Genomic DNA, 21,736 nt, shown 5'->3' on the forward strand with positions numbered 1-21,736 from the left:
CTTCCCATGCAGTGGGTCAGGACTCAGGGAGAAAACACTGCTTGCCATTTCTTTCTTTCTTCTTCTTCTTCTTCTTCTTCTTCTTCTTCTTCTTCTTCTTCTTCTTCTTCTTCTTCTTCTTCTTCTTCTTCTTCTTCTTCCTCTTCTTCTTCTTCCTCTTCTTCTTCTTCCTCTTCTTCTTCTTCCTCTTCTTCTTCCTCTTCTTCTTCTTCCTCTTCTTCTTCTTCCTCTTCTTCTTCCTCCTCTTCTTCTTCCTCTTCTTCTTCTTCCTCTTCTTCTTCTTCCTCTTCTTCTTCTTCCTCTTCTTCTTCCTCCTCTTCTTCTTCCTCCTCTTCTTCTTCCTCCTCTTCTTCTTCCTCTTCTTCTTCCTCCTCTTCTTCTTCTTCCTCTTCTTCTTCCTCTTCTTCTTCTTCCTCTTCTTCTTCTTCCTCTTCTTCTTCTTCCTCTTCTTCTTCTTCCTCTTCTTCTTCTTCCTCTTCTTCTTCCTCTTCTTCTTCTTCTTCTTCTTCTTCTTCTTCTTCTTCTTCTTCTTCTTCTTCTTCTTCTTCTTCTTCTTCTTCTTCTTCTTTCTCTCTTTGCTCTCCTTGTGGGCTTCAGTTCTCACTTTAGATCCTTGCTGGGTCCTTGGGACCCACTTCCCTCCTTCTTCTCTTCCTTACATTGCTATATTCCAGCATCTGGACAACAAATATCAGAGAGGCTGTTTCTCTGTTGTTCACCATTCCACCATCTTCCCAGAAGTTCCTATTGTAACTTTCTGGAGAATCGCCCGACTGTTTTTCAGAGCAGCTGCAGCATTTTATACTATTTTGTATTCCCACAAGCACTGCACAAGGATTCCATTTTCTCCACATCTTTTCCAATACTTGTTATTTTCTATTAGTTTTGTAAGCAGACATTTTAGTGGGCAAAAAGTGTTATCTCATTATGGTTTTAATTTGAATTTCTCTAATGAATAATGATGTTAAATATCTTTTCATGTACTTATAGTCATTTGTGTATCTTCTTTGGAGATATAACTAATCCAGTCTTTTGCCCATTTTTGGGTTGGGTTATTTGAAGTTTTCATTTATCTGCTTTGAGACTTAGGATTTCTTTTTTTTTAGTACCGGCTATCGAACTCAGGTCCTTGCGCTTGCTGGACAGGTGGTGGAACCACTGCTAAATCCCCGGCAGGATTTCTTTTAATATTCTGGATATTAGCTGCTCATCATATATGTAATTTAGAAATATTTCCTCCCATTCAGTGGGTTGTCTTTTGCACAATATCAAGGACTGATAATGTCCTTTGATGCTTAAAAGTTTTTAATTTTAATGAAGTCAAATTTATCAATTTTTCTTTCTTACCTGCTTTTTTGGTGTTCTATCCAAGAAATCTTTGCCAAATCCAATGTCCAGAAGCTTTTTCCTTACATTTTCATCTAACAATTGTGTAGTTTTAGCTCTGATGACTAGGGCTTTGGAGTTAATTTTGCACATGGAAATTAAGGATCCAACTTCATTCTATTGCATCATTTTCCTGCATCATTTGTTGAAAAGACTGTTCTTTTTCTCTAATGAATGATCCTGGCATCCTGTCAAAAGTAATTTGACCACATATGCAAGTATTTATTTCTGGGCTTTTTATCTATTCCAATAGTGTGTATGTCTGTCTCTACACAAATGCCATACTGCTTTAATTACTGTGTAAACTTTGGAATCAAGAGGTGTGAGTCCTCCAACTTTGGTCTTCTTTTTCAAGAGTATTTTGGCTACTTAGGGTCCTTTGAGATCCCAAGTGAATTTAATGATAGATTTTTCTATTTCTGTAAAATCAGCATTAAGATTTTGATAGGGATTGCACTGAATCACTTTGGGCAGTATTAGAGGTGTCTTTCCCTCTATTTATGTCTTCTTTAATTTTTTGCAGTATGTTTAATATTTCAGCCAAATATTTGGGATGATAGTTCAACTAAATATTTCCACAGGTTCACTATCCATGTTAGATTTTCTGTTGTTGGAACAAGATACCTGACACCCACAATTTAAAGGATTTGAGTTTCAATTTGGCTCATAGTTTCAAAGGTTTCAGTCCATAGTTAGCTCCAAGGCACAAATATCATGGAGGAAGGGTATGAGAGAAGAAAGCTGTCCACTCATGTCATCCAAGAAGCAGAAAGACAGAGAAAGAGACCCACAAAGGAGAGGGCAAAGGCCAGATATAGTCCCCAAGGTCATGCCCCATGACAAACCCAGAAGTATGCTTTACTAATTTCCAAGTATTCTCTCAAGCCAACCAATTTGACAATCAAGAGCACACTTACTTTCTTCCCAGGAAGATCCCAGCTGTTTAAGGGAAAAATTGCAGTCATTTTTTTCTTTGCTGAAGCCTATGAGGTACAAGAAAAATATGGCATTGTGCATTCCAAAGGGCAAACATCAAGCTCCCAGATATTCATATATTATTGGGGGAAGAGAGAAAGCTATGTTTGTAATGAGTATGTGAAATAGGCCTTAAAGGCCACCAAATGTATACACAAAAATATTTCGTATGTCAAACTTTGTGTTCATATATTTACATTTTTCTGGAGAGTTCACAGCTTTTATCAGATTCTCAAAAAGAGTTTGTAACCCAAAAATGTTTAAAATCACTTACATAAAATAATATTGATAGCCTTAAATGAAAAACCTAAGGCTAGCATCAAAAACACAAGCCAGGCAAGTAGCCCATTCTGCCAAAGGGCCCCTTGTGGTTCAAAAGCCACTATTGGAGCTTCATTTGTGATCCAATTACAGTGACAAAAGGCAATGACTTCAGAGCTGGGGAAGGGATTTGAGGAATGAACAAATGAACAGCAAGTGGTTTTGACATGCTTGTGAGTCTCTGAATAAGCTTGATATGTATGTAGAAACAGAAAATAGATAAAAACTTGACCAACAAAAAGTTCTAGCAATGAATTCCTTTCAAATCATTGAAAAATTCAAAGTTGGAAGAAACTTCTTTATGAAACTTTAAAGTCAATTATAAGAATACTAACAAACAGCCATCATGGTGACTCATTTCATTCACTGGAGGAGACACTGGGTCAAAAATAGTTAACTTTTTTCTTTAATTAAAAGCCAATTATTGAAAGAGTACTATGTGTAATGGACTGAACTGTGTCTTCTCCAATTTAATATATTGAAACCCAACCCCCAACTGACTGTATTTGAAGGTAGAATTTTTAGGGGAGTAACTAAGATCAAAAAAGTTTGAAGAAGAGATTGCGGGGCAAGGTATATTCACAGAGAAAGGTCTTGTGAGGACACATCAAGAAGACAGCCATCTGCAAGCCAAGGAGAGGTCCCAGAAGAAACCTAATCTACCAGAAATTAGGTCTTAAATTTCCAGTTCCCAGAACTAAGAAATATTTTTCTGTTGTTTAAGCCACCTAGTCTGTGGTATTTTGTTACAGCAGCTCTAGCTGACTAATACAACATACACCAAAATCTACGACAGGTGCTAGAGTTACAGAGATGATTAAGGCACAATTCCACCTCAAGAAAATCTCATTGACTTAAGATAACACTGCAAGCCACTGCCAAAAACAGAACCCAGGCCTCAGGCTCCCAAGGTCCCCAAAAGTTAAAATTGGGCCTGTCTAAATTTCACTAGAGCTGGAATGATCTGGCGGTTTAGGTTGCACATGCACCCAGGCATATTAGAATAGACTATGATTGACTTACTTGAGAACTTCTTTGTTTTTCTTTTTACTGTTGTTTCGGATTTTTCTGTTTGCCTTTGTATTTAGTAAGAAGTAATCTCACTCTCTCCCAAAAAAATAGTGAATCATATCTTTTGCCACCTACCAATTATGTCACAATCCAACCAAACCCCAAGCAGCTTATTCTCAGAACTTGAGTCTGACATAATTAATTTCATTGAAATGAATTCGAGAGGAGGGAGATTAAACAAAATTCTTAGATTAGAAATAAATGTGAGATTAGCATTCAGAGTGTTTGAGCATTTTAAGATGGTTACACTATTGCATAAAATGATGTCCTGGGATGAAATTTCTGGCACCACTAGTTTGGAAATAGTATCTCTGCTTTTATATGGAAACATCAGTTAGTTTTCCCTATCAGTTTTGCATGAATTTCCCTTGTTACAGAAAATGAGGATGGAATGTTGACCAGTGTGACTCAGTATTTTAAGTCTACCCCTGTAGAACTCAAACAATTCCATTCCCCGTGTGTTTGATTTTACAGCAGAAGGTAAGAAGTAGAATGGAAATTGTTTTTACTACTTTTCAATTTTCAGCTTTATAAAGTGGATATGATATGACTTCATAAGGTAAGGCCCATGAAGAAATATCATAGGGAAGTAGTGTATATACCAATGCTATTTGACATTTCCATTTTTTACTTTAAAAACCCAAGTCATCTCTTTCAATATGCTAACTGTGTGTAACAGTGATGAAATATATAGTAAAAAACTAAGACCCAAGTTATTTTAGCAGAAAATAAAGATAATTTGCTGGCTTTCATTAGAGGACAGACTGTTATACTCAAGCAAGAGTACTTACTTCTCTAGAGAACTTTAAAAGCCCACAGATTATCATATGTCACAGAGATTTTGCTGTCACATTCTGTCAAAGGGTCACATTCTTTTCAGAATTGGCCCTATAATTTGGATTGCAGATCTTCATTAGCTAACAGTTCTAAGTCTTACACAAGAGGTAAACAGTTGTATATTAGCCAAGATTCTAAACCTGCCCATGTTCTTACCATCTTACTTGAATGCAAAGGAAGAATTATTTTCTTGAAATACCATGTTGTGTGAATAGTTTTTCAAGTACTAAAAATTGCTTTATCTTCAAAGCCTGTGGCTATTGCCCCTGGCTTTGAGGATAATGTTGGAAGTGGCTTTTCATGGTTTTACTAGAACTGGAACAAATCAGATTTACTGGCAATGTATATATGAGTCCAACCATTGAGGAAAAGTACTTGCCTTCATAAAATAGTCTTCCAGGAGAAAAATGACAAGAATATTAAGGTTGAAACATTAGTTAAAAGAGCACGTACTTGCCCAGCACAGTGTGGCTCTGTCTGAAGAAATGTCTCCATGCCACTTTCTGAATGACAGTGCAGGAACATGATGACTAACCATTTCTGACTTGCTAGGCACAATCTGAGACTCAAGGGGAGACAGGTCACACTGCCTCCACAGCACACAGGCCTGCTTCTGCTCCAGCCTGCATCACCTTCAAAGCAGCATTCTCTCATTAGACCTCTTGACAAAGCTTTAACTCATGTTATTAGTAGCATGGGAAGCACTCCCTTTGTAAGTTCCTTTTCTCTATGAAATACTGAAAAATTCATATTAGACCCTTACTTTAATGCCTTTCTTGACATTCACATATACTTTTGATGAGTTTTTCTATAGTTTTCTACAGTATTTTTCTTCAACTTTCCCTGCACAATTTTCCACCAGATCTCACACACACTCACACGGATCTCACACCGCCCCACACTCCTTTCATTTACTTACATGAGTTTTGTAAACTGCAGAGAGGAAAAGAAGAATTCAAGTAAACCATTTATCTCTGAAACTGTGGGTTACAACTTTTGTTTCAATGCCTGCTTTCATGTCTGTGACACCACACAATACACTTTGCCTCATAACACATGTGTGTATAACTTTTACCAAAACATGAATAATTGTCACCTGAGCTTTCAAAGTCTTGCTCAGCCAAGCCAGCTATCAGTTACCTTCTCACTAACCCATGCCTCTGTTCCAACAGTGCCTTTATGAGAGGATTTATGATAAAATATTTCCTTCCTTGAGTTTTTCCTTAAGGAAAAAATTCAAGCTTAAAAAAAGAATTTGGTTTCTGGGAGTTCAAATTCTTATACAAATTCTTCCATATTCTCTGCTTTACAAAGTGTAAGCCCAAACTGACTTTGCTTTCTAATCATCAAGGCCTATGGGAGAGGGCAGCCTCCTCGAAACCAGAACCAGGTAGAGTGGGGTGCACCTGCTGAACACAAAGGAAGCATTCTCAGTAAGGTCCAGAGGTCAGGTTAAAGTCACCACTTTTCTGCCATTTCCTAGATTTCCTTCCAGAAAACTTGATATTTATTATTTTAAATCTAGGGTCAAAATGTAGTCTCATGCAAACATTAGGAAATGGTTCCTCCTCTCAACCCCTCATGATGCCCTTTTGTTGTACCACCACTGCCTCTCCCGAAGCTGAGCTACTTAACCAGATATTTTCCACTTGAGATCTCATAGACTTTATTGTTACTTCTGCATTCCTTGGAATGTTCCTGAGTATTCAAGTGATTTTGTTACCTTACTTCATGTCTCCACCCATATCAGGCTCTGATCTGATTTTTGACAAGATTCTTTCTTTTCTAAACTTAAGGAGTAGCCTCCTTTAATCTCTATATATTCCTTTGAGCTCAATAAACCACTTGCCACAGATCCATCAGCAAAATGATACTTTTTTGGTGAATTCATTATAGCATTACCATCTTGTGGTGAAAAGAACACAGGACAAGGAATCAGAGATGTGGATACAAAACCTGCCTGCCATCTGCTCATTATAAAATCTTGGTCAAACCACTTACTTTTTCAAAGCCCCAGTTCAATGAATACACAGCATGATGGTGGTGCAGTTTAGGAAGAAAAATGATGGTTCTGAAAGGATTCTGTTTAGTATGAAGAAATCTGAAATGACTGTCTTAATTTCTTTCCTTTCATCAGAAGAGATGGTTATCATAACCCCCCAAAAGAACTCTCTTATTTATATGTTTTATTCTCTGTTTATGAAAATCATATTGTTTTTGACAAATGACCTTTAAAAGTACCTATTTTGATGCAAGACATGTTTTACAAATAATACTCACAATCTTTAACTTTAAGTGCCAGGGCATGGCTTTAGAAAAAGACTATTTGGAGCAGAATACATATAAATCTGAAGGCCCTCCGGTAATATTTATGCCATGGTCTCATCTTTCTCTTGCATAATGTAAGCCAGCCTTCTGAAATGAGTAGTTCTAGTAAGTCCCAGGGCAAGAGAGAGATGCCAAAGCAATTACATTTATGGTAAACTTCGAAAAGGAAAATGTTCACAAAATGGAAAGAAAGTCTCTGTGGGCATAATTTCAAGGAAAAATACTAGTTAGTCTCTGCCAGAAGTCAGTGGATGCCACTAGCATGGAGCAATTAGAGATGAAGTGGATCTGTACAAACAAAAATGGTACAGTGACCACGAGGCAAAACCTAAAACAGTGAAAAGTCCTACAAACACAATGAAACATTTTTAGTGCTTTGCATTAAATACTAGTGGTGGTGAAGCTTTTAGAGCTTTCAGTGATACAAATGGCCCACTGTGGCACACGTGCAGTAAGTTCACCACCACTATTATATACTGTTTTTAATTTCTAAAAGCACTTCATGATTTTTAACTAAGTCTCAAATGAATTGTCAGAGCTTCTATATAATTCTACTCTCGTGTTTCTATCCCAACAATGTTTCATTTTTAATTCTGCTTTTCCCTTAGATAGATAGATGATAGACAGATAGATAGAGATAGAGATATATTTCATCACTATCAAGCTTCTTGAAAAAGAAGCTTCTTTCATTGACTCTAATTTTAACCTCCCAGTTTTCCTCAGTCTACTTGGCAATCCATCTTCTGTCTTCATTTTCCACACCACAGAAACTGTCCTTCGAAAAGTCACCAGTGATCTCCTAACTGCCAAATCCAACCATTGCTTCCCATTCCTCCTCCTACTTGAACCCTCTGTGGAATTTGGCACTATTGACCCTTCTTGAACTTCCCCCTGCTGATTCTCCTCTTTGCCTTTCTTCTTCCTAGCTCCTTTTTCTTTGCCCACTCCTATAAGAAGGTACTCTCCAGCGTTCCATCCTCAGTCTTCTCATCTTGCTTCATATTCCTTGTTTGAGGGTCCTCTCGTATACGTCCATGATTTCAATGACCACTTCTAAGTGGAGTCTGTTCAAAGACAGAAATAAGACTAGTAATTTGAACAAGGAAATTTTGATGTTTAAAAAACTACTAGGCACTAAAGGGGTAAAAGAGGTCTCAAAAGAGCACAGAAGCAGAAATTTCAAAGAGCAGTAATTGACAAGCGCAGTGGCACAGGCCTGTAGTCCCAGCTACTCTGGAGACTGAAGCAAGTTCAAAGCCAGCCTGAGTAACTCACAGAAATCTTGTTATAAAATTATTAAAAATTAAAAATGGTTGGGATGTAGCTCAGTAGTAGAGCTCTGGCCTAGCATTTTTAAAAGTTAATAAACGGGGCAGGGGATTTAGCTCAGTGGTTCCACCGGCTGCCTCACAAGCGCAAGGACCCGAGTTTGATCCCTGGTACAAAAAAAAAGTTAATAACCATTTTTGAGTTAGGAGAATATGAGCAAGGCAAGAACTGAGAAACTTTACAGCCCTTCACCCAGCAAGGTTGAGATCCAGACTCCACCTGATATGGCTGACTGCCACAGACATGCAGTTGGTAGTGATGAAGAAATCTGCGGGACATAGGCTGTAGCAGTTGTGCCTAATCTCTGGGAACCACTCCATCTTCTACCCCAGCCCACACACCAACTTGCTGAACATCCCATGGAAAAAACAGCGTGCACGTGTGCACACCCACACACACACACACACACACACAAAAGAAATGCAAAATAAAACAATACTGAGATTTCACCTTACTCCTGAAAGAATAGCTATCATCAAGAAATCAAATAATAACGAATGCTGGTGTGGCTACAGTAAAAAAGAAACACTTCTACATTGTTGGTAGAAATGTAAATTAGTACAACTATTATGGAAATCAATATGGAGATTCCTCAAAAAACTAAAAATAGAAATTTCATTCAACCCAGCTAGGCCCCTTCTAGGTATCTTCCCCAAAGAGTTAAAGACATCGTATTACAGCAGTACATGCATACCAATAGTTAAAGCAACACCATTCATAATAACTAAATCTTGGAAGCAGCCTATATGTCCATCAACAGATGAATGGATAAAGAAAAGATGGTATTTACACAAACAGATGAATGGATAAAGAAAAGATGGTATTTACACACAAGGAAGTACTGCTTTGCTGTAAAGAAGGATATATTTGAGACATTTGTAGGAAACTGGATTCACCTCAAAAACATAATGTTCAATAAAATAAATCAGACACACAAGCTTAAATACCATATGGCTTCTCTCATTTAAGTGATTCAGTGTATAAACAAAGTAAGAAGCGAAATAAAAGATTGATAAAAGGAAACAGGGAGACAGATCTTATGCAAATGGCAAGTGCCCAAAGTGGAGGGGGGTAAAAATGGATATTAAAAGATCTAAGATGTGTCATCTACATGTACTAACTACCCACAATAAATGTGGTCATTATATGTCACAAACATGAACTAAAAATAATAATAGTAATAATAAGGAAAATGAGGGAAGGAGATCTAGAGGCAGAAGGACGGAGGAAGAAAGGGAGGGGGAGGTGAATAAAATAAATCAAGATAAGTTAAATACCATTACTCCCTAAGTTGAATGCAAATATCATGTACAGCAAACATACTAGTAAAAGAAAAAAAGTAAAGTAACTTCTCTAAGGTAGTCACATGCTAGGAAATGATGACATCAACCTCTAAAGGTAGGCAGCCTAACTCCAGGTATGTCTTCTTAACCACTGCATTATATGTCTCCTTAAAAATAAATAAATAAATAAATAAAGTGAAAGACTTGTATACTGAAACCCATAAAATATTGCTAAGGAAATTAAGATATAAATAGTTTGGCTGGGGATTTAGATCAGTGGTTCTGCGCTTGCCTCGAAGCGCAAGGTCCAGAGTTCGATGACCCCCAAAGTAGATATAAATAGTTTAAAGAAATCTCACTTTTATGAATTGGAAGGCTTACTATTATTAAATGCTAATACTACACAGAATGATTTACAGATTCAATGCAATCCCTATCAAAATCCCAATGGGTTTTTTTTTTTGCAAAAAAAGAAAACCCATTCTAAAGTTCATATGGAACTTCAAGGAATCCTGAAGATAATCCCTAAAAAAGAACAAATTTGGGGCAGAGGATTTAGCTCAGTGGTGCTGCCACCTGCCTCACAGACATACAAACCAATGGAATAGAATAGATCTCCAAAAAGTAAACCCTAATATATATGAACAATTGATTTTTGACAAGCGTGCCAAATGTCGAACTACTGTAAAACTGAGAAATGGGAAAGGAGTGGAAAAGAGTGAGATAGTCAGTATCTAGGACTAGAATCTCCAGAGATCATGAATTGATTAGGGGTAAAGAAAGGAGGGAGATGGGCAAGTCTAACAGTGGAGTTGCTCACTTGAGGTCTTCAAGGACTATGAGTGACATTATCAAGATTAACTGGTGACATAGACTGAAGTGATGGGCCAAGTCTTATTCAGCTGTGGTCGCTTTATATTTAAAGTGCCTCTGGGACATGTCGAAGTATAACAAAATGTGATCTGTCTGAGACATTACCCTGGGTATTTACCATCATAGGTGATTCAGCTAAAAACAAGCAAAACAGATAGTAGCTAACATTTCCTGACCACCTACAATATACTAAGAATGTTAAGCACTTCACCTGTATCAGCTAAATCCCCACAATTATCCTCTGAGGAATGACTGTCCTCATTTTGCAAACTTTATGCTGAACCATGTCAAATCATTTGGCATTCTCTAAAAAACACCTTTTAGTTTTCATGAAGATAGCACTGAAAGTGAGGAAGGAAGGTTCTGTCCCTCCCAAGCTAAAGTAAAAGCAAAGCCTTTAAAGGCCAAAGTGTTGTTGAAAGGCAACACAGCCACAAAGGAAAAAACAAAGATCCAATGTCACCCACTTCTCTGCAGTTCAAGACACAGTGGCTCCAGAGGCAGAAGATCAGAAGTAACAACCTTGAGCACTATGCCATTACTGAGTTCCTCTGACCACTGATCTGCCATGAAGAATGCAGAAGACAACAACACACTAGTGTTCATTATGTTCACTGGATATCAAAGCAACATGCACCAGATCAACAGGCTATGAAGAAGCTCTGCGATCTGATGTCACCAAGGTCGAGACTCTAATCAGGCTTGAAGGAGAGAAGTGTTATGTTCAGCTGCCTACAGATTATGATGCTTTGGATTTTGCCAGAAAAATTGGGATCATCTAAACTGGTCATCTAGATACAAATTTTTCACCATTTCAAAGAAAATAAAAGGTTGGCGTGTAGCTCAAGGGTTGTGCTTAGCATGCATATGGCCCTGGATTCAATCCCTAGAACAAAAGAAAAGTTCCCTGCATTGTCAAACCTCAATATTTGCATTCATTTCTGAAGCCTATGGCTACAGAATTCTTCTATTACCTTCCTCTCTAGATTCAATTCAACTTGTCCTCAAGAGCCCTTTCCAATGTCATCAGTTCTACTAAGTGCTCCAAGCTGTCTTACTCTGAATTCATCTTTTCCTCTTCAGTCTTCACTTAGCAATTAATCTCTGTAAAAGGTGCCCTCAGAATGATATCTCTCCGGTGAGGCTGTAGCTTCTGGAGAACAGCCACTTAACCCTTTCCTTTTTTCTTTCTTTCTTTTTCTTTCTTTCTTTCTTTCTTTCTTTCTTTCCTTCCTTCCTTCCTTCCTCTCATCCTTCCTTGTTTTGCCTTGCTTTGCTTTGCTTTGGGGTACTAGAGGTTGAGCCTCGGGATGCTGGACATGAAGTTACAACCCTACTCCTTTTTTATTTTGAGACAAGGATTCATTACGCTGTTAGGTGGGGTTTGACCTTGAGATCTTGGTCTTTAAATTTCTACCCATCCTTCTAGATGTTCCTTTTCTTTAGCAGTACTCCTGGAATGCGGACTTTTGATAAGCAGACCAACTGAGCTTTGAAAGGGGGTATATGGCTAAGGCTATAGGGAAACTCATTTGTGCCTGGTGAGCAGAACGAAGACCTCCCAAGTCTCCAGGCAGTTCTCTCTCAACCCTACATTAATGTTTTTCTAGCTTTTAGAACAAATTTGCCTTCTAAAATCATCCACACTCCATGAAGACGAACACTGTGATTCATTCTGCCACATTAAAAACTCACAGCCAGAAATATTGAAAATCTCCAGTCTCTCAAAGGTCCTGACCAGACCATCAACTGCACAAAAGAGGACACTGATTCTTTCTAATTCCCCATCCTATACCCAGTACCTAGCACAGGCCCTTGACATAGCAGGAACTTCATAAATATTTCTTGTGTGAGTAATGAACGCAGTACTTCACTTTAAAGACTTGGCAATCAGAGGGAATTAACCAACCATGCACTCTCATTTGTTGAACTGAGGCCATTGCTCACTTAAGCCAACTAAATGACCCATGCCACATCTACTAGCCATTTGACTTTGTTTCACACCCCCTTTCTCTTATTATTTTTTTTTATAAAACGCTTATGTGCTGGGAGAAATAAAACAATGTTAAAACTGAGCCTGACTCCTCTGGAATACCTGAAGAAAGCCTTTGCTCCCTGCCAGACCTCTCCGTAATCCTTGCCCTCAAGGAGTTTATCCCTATAATCTTGTCATACATAATAATTCTCTTTTCCCTCATTTTCTTCTTCTCCCACCCATTCCCCTAGTCAAACTCTAATCCTCATCAGCCTTTCTCAGGATTCTGCAACACAGTTTTAATGATGTCAAGCCCTGAAGCTGGACATCAAAGGAATGAGGCTGAAAGTTATTTTTTTCTGTCATGACTTTATTCAGCAGTCTATGTCCTAGATATGGGCCCCACATATGTGTGTGAACTCTTTACCTTCAGCCATGGGTCATGAACCCATGTTGTATGATATAAATTTGTAAGTATTTTTTTCTACAATTTTTAAAAACTTTATTCAATGAATGAACAATTTATAACATTGGTTCTATTGGAATTTTATTCACCTGTTTCTCTCGATGAAGTTGCTCTTATGAGAAAACCAAGAGTATTAATATGTGCTGAAGAGACTGTGATAGAAAGATAAGGGAGAGAGAGGAGAGTGATAGTGGCCAGATATTAATCTCATACCCAGCTGCCCACCTTATCCTGTACTGAACTCTCAGCATTTCCTCTCTGGCACAACCTTGTGCTGGAATTTACACAGATGTAGGCAATTATGCCTTTGAAACTTGAAATTTGGCTTCCAATGCAGTTTATCTCATTGTCTACACAGATGCCATTTCAGTGAGAATTTAGAAAATTCAAGACTTTAGAAAATGGTATCCTCCCTGCCAGAGCCCTTTCGAGCCCAGAACATTTAAAAACAAGATGAGGATCTCCAATTGGCTTGGTGTTTAGCCACAGGCACATTTGGCAGATTTGCAACTCACTGTCTCTGGCTTCTCCATGTTCTTTTCCAAGAGAAAAAAGCGCCTCCAGTGGGTAAGCTCAAACACCAGCTCATGTACAAAGATCAATTTCTCCCACTGTAGCCAAGCAATCATGAACCTACAAGCAGCTGCCCTCAACCCAAGCCCTGGACATATGGTTCAGAACTGAAAATGTCTTAGATATATAAATTAATAACTGGTTCTCTAAGAAGAGTGTGTCTGTAAGGTAAGAGGAATGAAAAGAGAGGCCTGCCCAGAGTTCTGTCAGGTGGTTTAAGGTCACAGATAGTTTCAGAAAACTATCACACAGCACTCAGATAAGGAAATAACTTTCAATTTTTACAGAATGGGCTAGGCTGAAGGCAGCAATAGCAAAATCCAACTTTAACATCCTTGGTGTTGCTATTTCACTAGAGAAACATAATCACACATTAAGAAATTGGTTTTACAAGAGGTTCTTTGTTTGGTTTTGGCAGTGTTGGAGATTGAACCCAGGACATTGCACGTGATAAGCAGGCATTCCGTCACTGCATTACATCCACAGCCCCACAAAAAGAGTATTTTTAGTTTGTCTTCCAAAATCTCAAATTTTCCTCCCTGGTACATGTTTTAGGGAAAATGGAGAAAAGGTAAAATAAGTCAGTGGTGAATTAGGTGCATTCCTGTGACCACTTAAACTCATTCCCTATGTTTCATGATCTCCCATTATAATAAGAACTGAGAGGCAATCAGTTACAAGTGGTAAGAGACAAAATTTTGCCCTAATTCAGGGTTCAAATCTGAAGTTGATGAGTTCCAGAATAGTGAAAACAAAAGTTCTTATATGTATCCACCTGCGATTTTGTTTGTTTGCTTATTTTTGCGAAAATGTCCATAGCTTTCCTTAGATCATCAGAGAAGTCTATAGGCAAGACCAGGTTAAGAATTGTTGCCCTATATTCTGCATTATTTCACATTCATCTGACATTAGAGACAGAGACTGTAATAGGCCCAGGCAAGTTGGAACTATAGAGATGTGCCACGCTCTGAATTAAATTGAGTCCTTTATTACAAGCTGGGTGATCCAGAGTGACACATGCCAAAAAGACCCTGGACAAAGGAAAGGCAGTTTGCAGGGACCTTTCAAGGGCTCTTCTATTTGAGGAGGGCACAGGGAGAGGAGGAATACAAAGCAGAGTTTCACAGGGATAAAACTTTGCCAAGTTAGTGGGGGTCAGGGGAAGTTTCACACAGTTTCGTTAAAATAAAGTATCACACAGGTGTGGGTCTTCTGTTTACAAGGTAGTAAACACAACATAGTTGCAGATTGCTCTACCAAAAGGTCACAAAGATAACATATAGTTGCAGACCCACACAGGATGTGGTGGTCTGTTATGCATTAACTGAGGGGACTCCCAAAGGAGAAAGGGAAGGTGACCACCCGGAATCACTTGACTTTACATAAATGGAATCAGGTACACAAATGGAGTCAGGTTGGCTATCACAGGATCTTGAAACTAGAAGTCCAATAGTGGAAGCTGAACCCAACTTGTTGCCAAATTCCATGAAACTAGTACCCACCACACTGATCCTCAAATGTGTTATACCAACCTCTCCTCCAAGGATAAATGAAATATGAATTAGCTGCCTCCACCACAACATCCCCACCCAGCATTAGCTATCACTTTCATGACATCCAGCATTTTTCACAACTTTCTCTGTTTCATTGTCCCAGTCCAAGAGTAATAAGTATTATTCTGTAGTGAGGAGACTCCCTACTTTATCTGCTCATTCTAGGTAAAAGAAGCTTGAGGAAAACTATTAGTTCTGTCCACCATATTATTGTTTCTATCCTTAAACATACCTGAAGAGATTATCATAATGCAGGATCATATAAAAACATAATAAGGATTGAGATGACAGAGTTTATCAAGTACATATACCTAGTAACAAACTATAAACAATATCTAACTCTACTACAGGCTGTGACTGGGGATGCCAACAAGGCATTGGTGAAATCTCCAGGCAGGAAAATATGACTGATGGCCTGTCTCTGTCCAGACTCTGCTTCTGTTGCTATTTCTGCCCTTGATACTTTTCATTGTCCACCCCTTTCCCTCCTGTAACTCTTCAGTGCTAATCTAAGGGAAAAAATTGCCCTATTCATTTGCTCTGCAACTTTTCCAAGTTCAGGATTTCTGTAGGGAATCTTCATTCAGTAAGTATTTCAATAATAGTATTGTCTTTCTTACTTTGCTAATCTCCAGCAAGTGTGTCCAACCCTCACCCCAAGCTCTGCCTATGTTATAATAGAAAAATTTTATAGTATGATTTGTTAGTTATACACATGAACTGTATTATACATTTTATATACAGCCCAAGACAATTCCTCTTCACTCAATGTGCTCTAAGCAAGCTAAAAGGTTGGACGCCCATGCAGAGTAACATTTAGTTTATCATCCAGGAAAAATGCTAAACTATGCAAACAAATGTAGATCAAGCCATTACAGCCCAGTGATTCACTCTCCTCCATCACACACTTTACCTATATCACCTGCCTCCAATTGGATCTCTCTACACTAGGATGGTAACAGTAGGAGGAACTTGAAGCAGGATGATAAATCTCAAGTTAAGCACAACCTGAAGAAGGAAAATCTCCCATTTTACAACAGGCATGAACTCTGTTCCTTGCCCTGTTGCATGAGTTACAACCAGCTGCAGTTTTGGTGTTTGACCATCTCATGTTCTTTCACATGTAGACTACATTCTATTTAATTTGCTGCTTTTCCTCCATATATTGCATATAAATTCCAGGCATCATTGTAGTTATAATGAAGCAGTACTTAAAGAAAAACAAGTTCTTCTCATCTTTGGGCAATCCCACCCCCTTGGATCACCCTCCTTTCCCTCGAAGCAGTAACTCCTTGTTCTGGTATAGATAAAATTGATAACTATGTCCTGTAAATAAAGTTTATGACACCCTGTTCTCATGTGATTCATAAGACACTGTCTTCTTACAAGGCTGAATTACAAACCTGTGTGCTCTTGTCCTGTTCAAGTAAACTCACTTGCTACATCACCATCCCGCTTTGACCAAATGTATAAAACTGGAACTTCTCTTTGTTTGTCACTCTTCCTTTGGACAGGAGTCTATTGAGCCGATGTTGACCTAACACCTAAAATAAATCCTCCTGATTGCCATTGGCCTCTCTTAGCCAATATATTCTGCAACAATATAATCAAAAATATAATGGTTTATTACCTAATTGTGCCAAGACTGCCCAGTGATACTGACACAGCAGTGTAAATTGCCCCGTGCTCAACACTCTTTCTTCTTTCCACAGATTCGGAACGTGGCAGCAAATCTCTGTGTAGACAGCAAGCATGGAGCCACAGGAACAGAGCTAAGGCTAGACATCTGTGTCAAGGATGGCTCTGAAAGGACATGGTCTCATGAACAGGCATGTGAAGTCACGGGAGTGGAGGCCAAAGGGGCTGTCATAGACAGACAGGGTGGGAATGAGTCTCTAGAAAGTGCATGGGACCCAGAGAAATGCCATGGTTCTAGTGCCAACCAGCCCTGTAGTTAAGTGGATCACTTTACTTCTATTTCTGTTTCTCCTCAAAGCAGTTGTTATGATCAGTTGAGATAAGCATACGAATATGCATTAAATTATAGAAAGGAAGGTAGAATTGCTCACTGTAGTTCTGATCTTAATGCCTTTCCCAAAATCATTGTTTTCAGAACATGAAAAGCCGATAGAGTGCTAGGAAAGTCTTTTTACAAAATTTCATGGTTTTAATGAAAGACTGTTGTACTATATTTGGAACTTCATCTAATCTTATGTTTTCCTTCTGGCTGTGTATTGGAAAAAATACTTTCCATGGACCTCAACTAATAATTTGAGAACTAGTTTTGTAGTAGTTTTTAATCTTGTGCCAGGAGAATAAATGAAATAGTACAGAGCTGAAAGCTGGATTCCATGGGATACTTTAAGACTGCATATTGCTTTTGACTGAAAAATGTTCAGTACTACTCAGTTTAAGTGAGGTGTGATTTCTAAGCCAATTTGAAACTTGAAAGTCCTTGAAAGGGACATTCCTTACACTGTGTCACTTGACTTCTGTGAAGGGGCAGTCCTTATACTGTGCCCCATTTAATGTTTTGAATTATGAAATATTTCAATGAGAAACTACGAAAATACCCTAGCAGACATTTATACACTCACCACACAGATTTCACAAGGATCAAAAGACACTGTCGTACTTAAAAGGAAAGGAATTTATAGATAGAGTGAAAGCCCTTCTCCCATCCTATTCCCCTCTCTCCCTGTGCAGAAGAACATATTCTAAAGTCAGGATAATATGCCCTTCCAGTGCTTCCAGAATTGTCCATGCTGCCTCTCTTATGAAAACCAAAAGAGTAAGCAAGCAGTTTCCAGTAGACCTGTGGCACTCCTATAGCTGTGTAGTCTTATAGTTTTTTTGGTTTTTGTGGGGGTTTTTTGGTACTGGGTATCGAACTCGGGACCTTCCACTTGTGAGGCAGGCAGCGGAACCACTGAGCTAAATCCCTGGCCCTAGGTGTGTAGTCTTACCTACTGGACTAAGAATAGCCCAGCTGGTACATTCTTCTCTTGTGGAGACTCTTTACCTTATGTACTCATTGCACACAAAAGAACTTTGACAAAAATTATCAGTTGGGTGATTACCATACTCAGCCTAGGAGATTAAGGAATTGCTCAGATACACTGAGAATCAGTACATTGGCACCCTCCCCTCCCCACTCCACTGTCCTTTCTTTTCCCACCTCCACCCTGCATCAGAATCAAAGCAGTGTGATGCTGGAAAAGCAACAGACCAAGCCTGCAACATGGTCCAGAATTAATTCAATCAGCATTGTCTCTTCTCCCATTTTTCTCATCTGGTCCTTATAGTCTTACACCACAACCTCATGGTGTTCTAGAAAGATTGTAGGCCTCGTAGTCAGGCCATCTTAGATTTCGCTTTACACCTGTGGCCTTGCAAAATCATTCTTTCTAAGCTATAGTTACTCTATCTTTAAATAAAAATAATACCTACTACATGAACAGGCTTCTGTGAGAACAAATTATATCTGATATAACAGCATGTCACACATGAAGTAGATACAGCCACTGTACTTTCCCTCTGCCTTCTCACACACACATATTTACTTTATGCTAACACTGAACAAGAAATCTCTCTCAAGTCCAAGACAGCTGTGACTTTGGCTCCATTTTGATTCCCAGCATAGTCACCAAACACTAGTTATCATTCACTCCAGTGTATACTGCAAGGTATAGACATTTACCAGATGGGTTTAAAAAAAAAAAGGTCTATGTGGCTCCAGGATTTACTGACAAGAATCAAATATCAAAGAAAACTGATATGCTTTCTCCTTTGTCTATCTCTTCCTATCATCACACAGAGATCAGAGGAATAGTGTTGTCTGTTAACTCCAACAGGCATTCTGACGTCAGCCTGAGAGAAAGAGAGAATGCTCAAGGATGGCACCTAGAAAAGAAGGGGGTGTTTTTAAAAGAAAAAGGAAGTTGTAAAGACAGTATTTGTTTCTTGGGCTAAATTTGTGTCTACTACCTCTATTCAGCCAAACAAGAAGCCTACCTAGCCTATAGTTGGTTTGAAGGATACATGCTTGAAAGCCTGAAACAGGTCTAATGTTCATATCCAGTATGAAATTTTCTCTAGCTTGCAAGTTTTATTTGACAGTTAAAAGCGAATATAAACAAAACCAACTGTATTGCATATATTTTTTAAATTATTGGTTCCATTTATTCCCCTCAGGCTAAAATTGAAAAATCTATGGCATGTAATTTAAGAAATGGTCACCAGAGAGCAGCACTAGACAAGCAGAAAACTACATAGGCAGAACAAAAGCACTAGTTAATATTGCTCTTTAAAAAGATTTCCAGTCTCTAGAAACTCTAAAAATGGAGCTACTGGAAGATTAAGGTTGACAGGAGATGAAAAATGAATTCTTTTTGAAATATACATCACCATATATTGACTGCCCTAAAACGATACAAGCTGCTTCCTTTTGCAATTAACTATACATGTTATTCAATATATTACTTAAGGACATAATTATAATTCATTTATTTATATTTAGATTCAAATTTCTAGATGAGTAGTGTAGCAAGACAGGGAAATTATTATGAGTATTCACTTTAATTCAAAAGCAAATTCATATAAAAAGGGGTGCTCAGAGTTGAAATAATCCTTTTTTCCAAAAAACAGACAAAAGTAAAACCAGACTGAGTAAACAAAATTGCTACATAGGAAACAAAGAGTCCATTGAAGCACCTTTATAAGAAAATGCCTTTTGTTGCAGAACACTAGTCATGACTAATCTGGCTTCTGTGAAGGAAGCAGATGTATGATTCATTCTTCCAGGGTGATCTATTTAGCTGTTTGATATCACTATAACACTGTGTGCTGGCTCTCAGTTTCCTTAAGGGACCAAGAAAGAGAAATAAAAATAGATCCAAATAAGTCTGTAAAGCCTGGAAAGGATACTCCCCAGCTCCCATTATGAGTGTGAGGGAGAGGAACAGAGGCGAGGAGGGGGTGCTCTCCTTGGCCTACTTTGGCTGCTCTCCCTCAGCAGGCCCAGCAGCAGGCTGAAAGCTCCTGCTGGGAGGAAGCTTTGCTGCAGAACTTTCTTCCTGCTGAGGAAGCAGGCAAATGCTCCCTTTCCAAGACGTGGAGGGAAATATGCAAACAGAGATTCAAGCATGTTAACGCATCCAGCGCAGCAAGAGGACAAATTCCCTTTGGGAAAAAAATGACCCACTATCAAGACAGAGCCTACGGATGGATACCAACTACAGGAGGAACATGTTATATCTCAGCTTCTGCAAACTACATAACAAAATAAAATAAAATAAAATAAAGTACCCACAGAGAAAAAAATATTTTCACTTGTTTCAAGTTAAGTCACCAGATTAAAAGAAAAAAATTTTCAGTATCAAATCTAGTAAGTTTATTTATACCATCCAATAGAAACCTAGTCAACATTACACTTACCACGTGAACATTAAAGCCAAAAAAGAGTTATCATTCTGAATCTGTATTTAAGAGTATCACTCCAGAGAAGGAAAGAGAGAAATTAACATCAATTTACTTTAAAACTGTTTGAAAAGAAATCAGGTACTCTAAATACTCCTATCAGTAAGAACAGCCCTAGGGTAGGAGACAAAGTATGAAAGGCACAGTAACATTACCCAAAGCAAACAATTAAAATAGTTTCATAATGTCTGCCTGCTTCTGCTTTTACAAGATCGCACACAGGAGAGTGTGCCTAATGAATGAAAGACTCTGTGCCGGATTTTGTTGACATGGCCATTAGGATAAGATAAATTACAGTAAAAAGCATTGCAAAGACATAAAATAGAAAAATTGTAGCTAATGATAGACACAGAAGAATAAAGCAATTGATACAATAAAGCAATTGATGATCTGAAAATATCACCTAGGATGAAGAAAGGTAATCACTAATAATAATAATACATAAAACAGTATGAAAATGACATTCTAACAAACAGACTACAAATGTAAGAATGGTCATTACATTATAATAACAAACACAGAAACAAGAAACAAAAGTCATCTAATGCTGCCCTGAGATATAATTGTGACAATAGATGAAGAAGTCTGTCTGATAGATTTACCTGTTTGCTAAAATGCAGGTATTCTTTTAGACTTAGCTGATCTTTAATAAAATGAATGAATAGACTGTCTATAAAGGAAGCCTGGAGGCTTGAGGTATGGTAGAGACAAACGATTTCTGCAGGCCTGAATTTCTCCCACTGTAGAATGAGAATCTGTGCTGAGTAGTTATTATAGTCCCTTTCATCTCTGGATTTCTGGGTCTATAAAAACCAAAAAGAGGGAAACAGAAAGCAAAAGGGAAATCTATAAATCAATCAAGACTGCTTGTTCCTGCATTGGTTGGACTGTTCATAATATGAGAGAAATGTGATCTCTAAATATAATAAAGATATAATCAAAAGCAATTGCCAATTTATACGTCAGGAAATTTCTATTTCAGTGATCGTGAACTGCATCTAGAATCATTAAAGCAGAAAATTCGAGCCAGGCCTGAAGGTGCACAACTATAATCCCAGATACTCAGGAGGCTGAGGCAAGAGGGGGGAAGTTCAAGGCCAGCCTGAGCAACTTCTTGAGACCTTGTCTCAAAATAAAAAAAATAAAGGGGCTGGGGATTTAACACAGTGGTTCTGCTGCCTTGCAACCGCAAGGTCCCGAGTTCAATCTCCGGTACCAAAATAAATATATAAATAAAATAAAAAGGACTGCGGATATAGGGCATTGGTGAAGCACATGCCTCACTGGC

General features: G+C 38.3%; 1 protein-coding gene across 1 annotated transcript in view; it reads left to right on the top strand.

Annotated features, from left to right (window-relative positions):
• Galntl6 (polypeptide N-acetylgalactosaminyltransferase like 6) overlaps positions 1-21,736 on the top strand; it is a 1,152,292-nt gene that overhangs the window by 1,110,492 nt on the left and 20,064 nt on the right. The window contains exon 11 of the mRNA XM_004852932.3: positions 16,683-16,799. Coding sequence (XP_004852989.1) covers positions 16,683-16,799 — 117 coding nt within the window. The remainder of the gene's footprint in view (positions 1-16,682; positions 16,800-21,736) is intronic.

The sequence above is a fragment of the Heterocephalus glaber genome, unplaced genomic scaffold (assembly GCF_053883595.1).
Source record: "Heterocephalus glaber isolate CG9 unplaced genomic scaffold, H.glaber_assembly_v1.0 deba00001461, whole genome shotgun sequence".
NCBI classification, from domain to species: domain Eukaryota; kingdom Metazoa; phylum Chordata; class Mammalia; order Rodentia; family Bathyergidae; genus Heterocephalus; species Heterocephalus glaber.